The 9,661-nt window shown below is 43.6% G+C and overlaps 1 protein-coding gene across 1 annotated transcript; it reads right to left on the bottom strand.

Annotated features, from left to right (window-relative positions):
• Nucleotides 1-5,177: 5,177 nt before the first annotated feature.
• LOC122037601 (DNA polymerase-like) lies at nucleotides 5,178-7,567 on the bottom strand. The gene is made up of 3 exons (XM_042597128.1): nucleotides 7,493-7,567; nucleotides 7,178-7,233; nucleotides 5,178-6,360 (listed from the first exon to the last, which is right to left on the bottom strand). Exons 1-3 carry the CDS (start codon nucleotides 7,565-7,567, stop codon nucleotides 5,178-5,180), a joined length of 1,314 nt encoding a protein of 437 aa, XP_042453062.1.
• Between the last annotated feature and the right edge of the window lie 2,094 nt (nucleotides 7,568-9,661).

The following is a 9,661-nucleotide window of genomic DNA, read 5'->3' as shown; positions in this document are numbered from 1 at the left end:
TGGCTGGCTGCTCATGGAATCCTGAACCCTTCAAGTTGGTTGGATCTGCGGGGCATCCGAATAGGGAGAAATTGAATGAAGATCTTCGACTCTGTCCGATAGAAGTGGTATCGAAACCCACGAACCGTGCTGTCGGTCACGAGTACCATTCCATTCAGAACAGGCTTCACTTTACTAACTAAGCAGAGACTTCGCTTCCTTAGTAGGTTTGTAGATCTCCGAATCTAGCTATTGAAGTGGCACGGGCGAGTACTCTTTCAACTTTAAGTAGTGTGGTGGGACTCTCTAACCAAGTATCCAACTACGGATTCTCAGTATCAAAGAGATGCGTAAATAAAGAAACCCCTTATGCGCGTAGAGAAAACGAAGAAAGCATGCGTCGTTGCTTCCGTACATTGAGGAAGAATGCCATATGATAGAGTGAGGAGGAATTCCATATGATAGAGAGAATCAATCGTAACCGGAGCATCCTTGTACAGAGCATAGGGAAAACATGGGGCAACTTGAAGTGTTGTTTTGTTGATGGTGCCAGAGAGCACGAAGAAGTAGTTGCATACCATAGGAATCAGGACCAATTCTAGCCAGATAAAGTACTGTGCCAATCGTAGAATACAGAGAAGTTAGATTAGATGACCCCTATGCCAATCGTAGAATAAAGAGAAGTTAGATGGTATGACCCCCCCCTATGCCAATCGTAGAATACAGAGAAGTTAGATTAGATGGTATGAATGACCCCACTTTAGAGGCTACAAAGCGAGTAGGATACGATTATGCGGTACCAACAGCGCAGGGAAGAAAAGAATAGGCATTTCAATCAGGAGAGGACTTAGCAAGAAACTCAGCCACTACTACTATCAAGCCCAATAGCTACGAAGAAGAAAAAGAAGACCAGCTAGCAGTTACTACAGGTTAAAAGTGCCCTTTTCTCTATTGCTCGGGACCACAGGCTACGCAGCTGATTGGATCCACCGGTGAACCGCTAAAAGGAGAGCTCCTTTAGTCTATTTATAGCTCTAGCATAGTAGCATAGCATGCCTTACTTATATGAATTGGACATGCTGACTTTACTTGCTGAAATCGCACGTGATTGAGGCGATAGATAGTATCACACCAAGGCATCATATGAAACAACAGATCTTGCAGCAGAGACAGACTCAGAATCAAATAGAAAGAAATGCAACTCAATCCAGGGAATCAAATAGAATAGAAATGCAACTCAATCCAGGGAATCAAATAGAAATGCAACTCAATCCAGGAAACAGGTTCTTCAGCGCCAGTGAGATAACTCACTTCTTATGCTTTGGAACACCAGGGCATAGACACTTTTGGAACATAGTAGCCCACATATGTATTAGTAAAGAAAGAGCTTTTGGTAGATTTACCAAGGGACAGTACACCAACAACTAGGGCTTAGGAAGACCGGTTAGATAGGGCTTAGGAAGACCGGTTAGACCCGAGTGACCTCGTCCGCTCATTCTCTATTTATAGTTACCCCACCTCTCTTTCTAGTTACCCCACCGTCCGTACAAAGGACTGATCTCTTGAAAGACTTTCTAGTTACCTCACCGTCCGTACAAAGGACTGATCTCTTGAAAGATGCATGAGCATCAAGGGCGTAACTTCTTTGGTGAACCCGTTACCCTGACCTCCATAGTACCCTTTGGTGAACCCGTTACCCTGACCTCCATAGTACCCTTTGGTGAACCCGTTACCCGTTACCCCGACCTCCATAGTACCACTTTCTTAGAATAGGGCAAGTCATACCTGGGCTTTTGGTAGCTAAGCTAAGGCACCAAGAAAGAAGAGTCAAGAATATAATAGGGTACCCTTCTTAGAAAAAGAAGAGGCCAGGGGAGAATCAGACAGAAAGAGTTTACGTAAGTTTAGCTGCTTCGCATCAGAAAAACAGATAGGCTACGGGGGTAGGGGATTCCAAAACATCCTACATAGGGCCCGGGGGACAAAACCCACTTGAATGACTCTAGAGGCGTCAGGAAACTATTGACCCTATCAAACCCGTTGTTCTTTCTTTATACAAACATATAGAATCTTACATTTACCAAAGAAAGAGAGAGGCGATATACCTGCTCCTCAGTCTCCAGACAGTGCTCCTCAGTCTCCAGACAGAGAGAGGCGATATACCTGCTCCTCACTATCCATAGGAAGCGACAGAAGCATTAGCGGGGTTATACAGTCTTGAGTCATAGAACACTCGCGATTACGCAGTCAGTAGAGAGAAGCAACTACTGATTACATCAGACCCAGGGAAGGGAATAAAGGGAATAAAGAACCCGGGTAAGGGAATGAATAAAGGGAATAAAGAAGAAAGGTAGGTCCAGAGCTCATACGAAGCGAGCCAGACCAACAGAAAGAGAGGGTACCCCAATCGGAAAGCTGAGCATAGCCCATCTGAGGATTAGATTACTGCTAAGGGCGTAAAGCGAGTGAGTCAAAAGCCAGTCTCAGGGCGTAAAGCGAGTGAGTCAAAAGCCAGTGAATCGATGCCCACTTATGACACGTCTAGTAAGACAATGAAGAGAAGAGAAAGGGCTGCAGCATACCACACCAAGAAAGAGGTAGTTAGCTTCCAAGCAAGATTGGTCCCAGATCAATCCGAAGGAAAGACAAAAGAAAGGAACCTCGATACATAGAAGAAGTTAGAGTAGAGGAAGAACAGTCAGGTACAGGAACTAATGCCAGGAAAGCAAAGACAAAAGAAAGGAACCTCGATAATAGAGCAAGTTAGAGTAGAGGAACCTCGATAATAGAGCAAGTTAGAGTAGAGGAACCTCGATACATAGAAGAAGTTAGAGTAAGGTGCGGCAACAAATGCCAGGAAAGCAAAGGGAAGGAAGCAACCTGGATAATAGAGGCAAGTTAGAGTAGAGGAAGAACAGTAGGGTGCGGCAACAAATGCCAGGAAAGCAAAGGGAAGGAAGCAAAGATAGACTCTCAAGTCATAGGACAGCTGCCACTGGAGATAGACTCTCAAGTCATAGGACAGCTGCCACTGGAGATAGACTCTCAAGTCATAGGACAGCTGGCATGGGGCGATGCAAGGAAATCGAGATAAATGAAAGGAATACTGAAATCGAGAGAGGAAGGAGTCAACTCCAGACCACAGGAGTGAATGCAAGCAAATCGAGTACGGAAAGAGAGCTGAATGAAGCTTCTTTGGGATTGAAGGATTTGACTTTAGGGTTTGGGGATTCCAGTAGAGGGGATACAAGGATGGGGGAGTTTTATTTGAGTATGTCGATTGATAGATTGAATTGAGTTCAGTCGTAGATTGATAGATTCAATTGAGTTCAGTATCCTATTTAAGTATACAGGAAGAGTCAAGTACTAGAGTGGTGCTTTATAGGAGTTGAGTTCAGAGAGCTAAATGCAAGCAAATCGAGGACAGAAAGAGAACGAAATGCAAGGGTAGTGCCCGGAAATCGAGTACGGAAAGAGAGCCAAATGACAGGAAATCGAGTACTGACTTCGAGTAAGGAAAGAAACAAAGATGCAAGGAAATCGAGATACGATATCAAAGAAAGGGCACCAGTCTGTGGTATCACCAGAGGGGTTAGTTTGATCTTCTAGGATTGCTGAGATTGGGGATTCGTGTCTTTGAGTTCAGTTGATTTGACTATTCCTGTATTTGCTATACCCGTAGAGTTCATGGCTTTGGGCGCCATTCACGCAATTACTGTAATCTGCTTTCGGGTTAGTTTGAATTCAGTATAGAGATTATATGAGATGGCATTGAGTGCCACAGGTGGGACAACAGAGAGTGGTGCTGTCATGGAGTATAGAGATTGGGGTTGAAGAGATTAGGATTGCTTTCATTCAGTTCAAGAGGAACGACCAAAGAATTGACTATAGAGATAGGGTCTTAGGCGAGTAGAGAGAGCTGAATTCCGATTCGTAGAGGGGAGTAGAGGTATTTGACTTTAGGGTTTGGGGAGTCCTCGATTGCATTATTTGGTTACAACTGTAAATGGCATACCCGTAGAGTGAATGGCTTTGGGCGCCATTCACGCAATTACTGTAATCTGCTGTGGGGTTAGTTTGAATATCGTATGTCGATTGCTTTCATTTCGTATGTCGATTGATGTATTTGAGTTTAGAGATAGGGTATTCCTGTATTGTAGATTGAACGATTTAATTTCGTAGAGAGAGCTGAATTACGATTCTTAGGGTTTGAGGGGAGTACCCTTTGACGTCATGGGAAGACCTGCCAAAGGATCGGTCTCACCCTTTCAGGGAGTTGACGAGGGGGCACCCTATGAGTTGGAGAGGGGTTGGAGTTGAGGTGATTTGACTATAGAGGAGAGGAGCGGTATTGAAGTATTAAAGTATAGACGAAGAGATCAGTACTACAGTTTAGAGTTCATTGAGTTGAAAGGACAGGATTGAGGGTTGGGCTTGGGGTAGCCTTTCGTTTGTCGATTTAGAGATTGGGTTGAAGTTTCCTTACCGGATTATGCATTCCTGACCGACTAGGGGGGCGTAGAAGATGAGATGGATTGATAGGCCAGTATAGAGATTGAAGAGGGGTGAGACAGCAGAACAGGGTTTCAGTTCAGTCGTATAGTGATTTCACAGGGGTTGTAGAGGACTTGGAGGTACTGATAGGATAGTCGATGGGGTTGTAGAGGAGAGGGGTGATAGGGTATTGATTTGAGTTTCAAGACTACAGTTTAGAGATAGGAGTTGATTTCAGTATCGGGAGTTGATTTCAGTATCGGGAGTATGGCATTTGAAGTAGAATCCTTGGAATTGATAGGCGAGTATAGAGATTGAAGAGGGGCAGAGGGGTTTTGAGTCGATAGGCCAGGAGAGGAGAAGAGAGAGATAGGAGTTGATTTGATTTAACTATCGTAGATATGGCGTATTATTATGATTTTGAGCCTCGCTTCGGGGCCAAGGCAAACGAAAGGGGAGTCGTAGAGTGGTGCTTTCAGTGATCAAAAACTTGAAAAACCCAATACTGCTGATGGGTTTTTAGGGTTCGCCTAAATCTAATTTCCCCTAAGTAAGTTATCAAAAAGTTTAAAAACCCGTCACTATACCTACAGACGAACGGAGAGAGCAAGGGAAGAGCTAACCCTATTGGTACGTTACCCCTCGGGGGGAACTAACAACAGGAACGAAACAAACCAAGCAACACCAAACAATCTACACAGCCGCTAGATGATGGGCCGGGGAGGGGGGTTTCCTCCCCGAAGATACCCATCACTAGCTACAAGGTAATATACGAGGTTCTCACCAAATGGGATATATGCATCGGCATGGCCACCATAATATCCACGCCTAATAAAGTGATCTTCGCTCATATAAGGTCTATAAATAGCAAATTTCTTATCATTATAATAGCGTGTACGAAAGATAGTGAGAGCTAGTGAGGAGACGGTCAATTTGGACACTATATCCACGCTATAGTTAGACCTATTAATCTCTTGAGCTTTGAGCATAATCCCACCTAAGAGCCTTATATCCTGTTTCATGTATTCCTGGTCTTTCTGATCGCTTAGATTCTCCACTGTCACCGACTTGTGGTCGATGTAACCTTTGGCTCCTAAGGAAGGACAGAGATTTGAAGCTAAAGACTTCAAACTACTAGGTAGTAATGTATAGGAATCCCTTAGATGAAAGAGAAGTTTCTTTCCTTTATATACTGAGATCTCGTATAAATGCTTATTAACAATTAATGGTTTGATTGAATACTTATCACCAAGATTCAAGAAATGTTTCAATAAGAGAATACCATCGAATCGTGCAAAGTTATGGAAATAGACTGTTTTGATTTCTCGATCTTTTTCACATACAAGAGCTAAACGATCTACAAAATCCTTCATCATCTTAGAACTCCTTTCTTCAAAGGATGTATATAGAAAATCTGGATATTCTTCACTGAAATAGGTCTCAATAACATTACTAGTCAGTGAAGAAAGATCATCGCCTGGACTAACCAATAAGAAACCTATAGCGTATGGAATATTCACTTTCTTATTCTCTATTGTAGATGCATCCTCTTTATGAATAAGTAATGTTTCTGTATCAGCTACAATAAACCCACCCTTCTCTTTTCTCGTTCCTTTGAGAGGGGTGAGATATTCGCTATAACGACGCTTACTATGTCCACCTACGGGGACAGCTTTTAATTGATTAGAGCAAGATTCATAGACTATCCATGAACTCATCCTCATCAGAACCTCATCATCGGAGAGATTCAGTGGGGGACCTTGCTTAATACCATCAAGATAGATACGAATTCTAATACTTACTACATCAGCATCTTTGTATTCTTCAGCTACTATTCCCACATATTCTGAAACCAAATCATATACAGGATAATCTTCACCATTTTCTCTAAAAACGATAGAACTACCTTTGGTAAAGGGGATTTGAATCTGATTTTTATATATGACATAACTAATGGTAAACTTACAATAATCAGACAAAGTTGTATAAGCATACTTAAGAAAGAATTGCAATATATATAATTTTTTCAATTGATTCATTTTTCAAATCCATTCTAGCACCAATAAATATCTTGATTCTAGCGCAAATCGTTCATTCGAGACATCATTCCTTCTTACTTCTTTCTTTAGAAGAAAAGCCCTTGACTTCAGCCTATTTTCTACGGCTCCCGAGAAATCAGTCTCATTTGAACATGCCTCTGCCCCTCCACCTGGATACAGCATGTCAGCAGCTTTTCCTATGTCTCTATAGATAGCTCTCCAACGACCAGAATATCTCTTCCGGGTGCAACTTCTTTCTCTTCTAAGGTATCCATCTCCTGAAGCCAACCTATTCGTCTATGGTATTCTATCTCTGTTCACTCTTTAGCCAAGCCGGAAGTTCTCATTTATTAGAATTCGCTTCATCCGAGGAGTCAGTCTTGCTCTTGTCTACGGGGCAGAGACCTCTTTAGATTGGTCAGATCTAGGCCACTAATTCGATTTGTCATCTCTTAAGATATTTCGTTTCGTAACGGGCTCTCCTTTACACCTACCTATTCGAAACTATCACCCATCCGATCCCGAGATCGTTAGATGTGCGGGTGCCTTAGATTTCCAATCCTCAACTACTAGCGCAATCTCATCAATCGACAACTTCAGTTTCGCCAAATAAATGCTTTAATTTCTTCCAGCGCTTGCAGGTGATTAGATCTTTCTTCACATACGCCATTTCTTCAATCCCTGCTTCCTCGTTCCTGAGCTCTTGAGCCGGGTTGTTCTGCTGTTCGATTGAAGTAGTAGTAACCCGAAAACGAATTCCTTAACTTTAAGACCATGAGAGCGTGCCCATTTTGCTAAGGGCAGAAGCCTCTTTGATAGAAGTTGCTTGGGATTGGAGCCGGGCAGGGAAAGAATTCCTTTGGTGCAAGAGGATAGCGCTTAGACTCTAGTCCCTGAACTGAAGGGGGAATGTTCTCTTGATGAAACTCTTCCTGCAACAAAGAGCCATAACATGTATTCTATTGTTGGCCTTTCTTTACCTGATGGATGAGCCATGCAGTGTCTGACTCCTGCTGATCTTCGGCGGATGAAAAGAGTGTCCATGGCTTGTTCATCTATATTGCCCAGTATGGTAGAGAGAATCTTCATCGGTAGGTTCCCCAACCTTCAAAAGGAAAGGACATGCACTTACTTAACTTAAGGAGACCAAATTAGTGGGACCAGAGCTTCCACTGTATGGGTCATAGTTCTGCAGTACGCTCTTGCACGCCGATTCCCCAGAGTTGTATAGCTATAGAACTCAAATCCTGCTTGGAAGGTTCCCCTTCGAGCATGGGTATCATCATGTGGTGAAGAGACTTCTATTGATAGATTATAGATTATCCGAGGAGCCCTTACTTAACTTCGCCCTTATCCCCTATCGTATCGTGGTGTCCCCACCAGGCCGCCTCTCTCTTTGCGCCATTGGCTCTCCTTTCGTCCCCCGAGCGCCTTGTTGAATTGAATGAATAAGGAGTGAACTAAGGATCTTCGCCAATCGACTATCGTCTCACCTATAGAATAGCCTTCCCAACTTAAAAGTTCAAAGGATTAAACTTTTGTTCAGCTCTTCGCCCCTCACACTCCGGGTAAACTACTATTTTAATCAAAGCCTAGGAGGACTCGGGAGAGGAAAAAAGAGGATATGAATAGCTGCTATCGCTCGTACCCAATAATTACCAGTATAGTTGCGTGAATGGCTATTCAAAACGTAGATACTCTTTCTGCCCGTGGGTTCAGTAGCTACACCTTTCACCCCCGACCTACTTAGAGAGGTTAGAAATATACGAGACAACACACTGACGACTCTAAAGCACATCATGTGCGAGTGAACTCCTTCTCTTGCTAGGACAGGAGGGTGCAGAGAAAGCTCACGAGAGAAGCCCTATCCCGTCTGCCTCGTCCCTCAGGAGAGTCAGGAAAGGACTCACACTCAATCTTAATGATGGTCTTTCGTGCAAGACCTGAGAGTCGAATAAGTAATTTCAATAGTAGCATGTCTGATTATTGTGTGTTGTTTATGTTGTTATCCGGATAGAGAGAAGGAGCATCACTCTCAGTCATTTCCGCCTCGGGCAAGTCTTTATGTCTTTATGACGTGTATTTCTGTGTCTTGATATAGTTTCTATTTCTTTCTGTCTTCTTTATAGTCAGTTTTGATGTTCTTTGTTTTTGCATGATAGGGTGTACTTGTTGTGGCGAAGCCGGTTGACTATTGGCAAGGGCACCCTTCTTCATTCAAGTAGTCTGCTTTCGTAGGCAGTTCCGTATCTGGCTCTTGTTGTCCTTTCAATAAGTGAATTTATGATTGGGAAAGTGTTCAGTCGCAGTAGCTCCTTCTACCCCTGGCCTTGCTCCCGAGTCATAAGCTGTAGTTGGATCCCGTGCCCTTACAAATGACCTAGGGAAAAGGGTAAAGAGCTATAGCTTATACGGGCTACGGACAAATGAAAGTGGCTCTCACTTATTGTCTTAACTAGAAGTGGAAGATTGTCTTTATTGTCTTTCTTCTGTGTATGAATTTCTCCCTCTCTCTTACAATTAGTGTTTTTATCACTCTCTTTCTCTTGCACGGAATAGCACTATATCAAGACGGAATACCATCATTCAGATTTCGTGCGATAGGGTGAGTCAGGCGGGTAGGGACGAGCGAAGAGAAGAGCGATAGCGACAGGCTCCCCCGTTCCGTTAGGGACGACTGCGACGTGGGAATGGAAAGAGTGAATCCAAGACGGGAGCAAGGATCTAACCAACCGTTCTAGGCATTTTCCCAGCCAATTCACAGAAGGAGCCAACAGGGCTTCCTCTGAACGTCGAACTCATAACTGCTTCTGAAAGGTCTTATCCCGTCCCGGAACTGAGCTAAACTCTCTTCAGGCGGTTCACGGAAGAGTTTGAATGAACTCTTTGAACGAGTACTTGAAGGAAAGGTGCAGAAGGCAAGGGACGACCATGGGGAGCAACTCGAGCGTAAGTGAGAAAGAACTTCGCAGTCATAAAGGAATCCAAAGAGATAAGACGGGGCAGTCTACTTACTTGAATACGTGAGTACTAAGGTTCGACTCTTGAGTGTTCTCTTTCTTTTTTTGGTATGCCGCTCCAAAAGCAAAACAGTCACCCCCCAAGAGTGGGGGGGTGAGGGTGGGGTTGATGGGTCTCCCCTCCCCGCC

Source organism: Zingiber officinale, unplaced genomic scaffold (genome assembly GCF_018446385.1).
Source record: "Zingiber officinale cultivar Zhangliang unplaced genomic scaffold, Zo_v1.1 ctg68, whole genome shotgun sequence".
Taxonomy (NCBI): domain Eukaryota; kingdom Viridiplantae; phylum Streptophyta; class Magnoliopsida; order Zingiberales; family Zingiberaceae; genus Zingiber; species Zingiber officinale.
The sequence above is the reverse complement of the archived record's forward strand: the minus strand, read 5'-3'. Positions and strand labels throughout refer to the sequence as shown.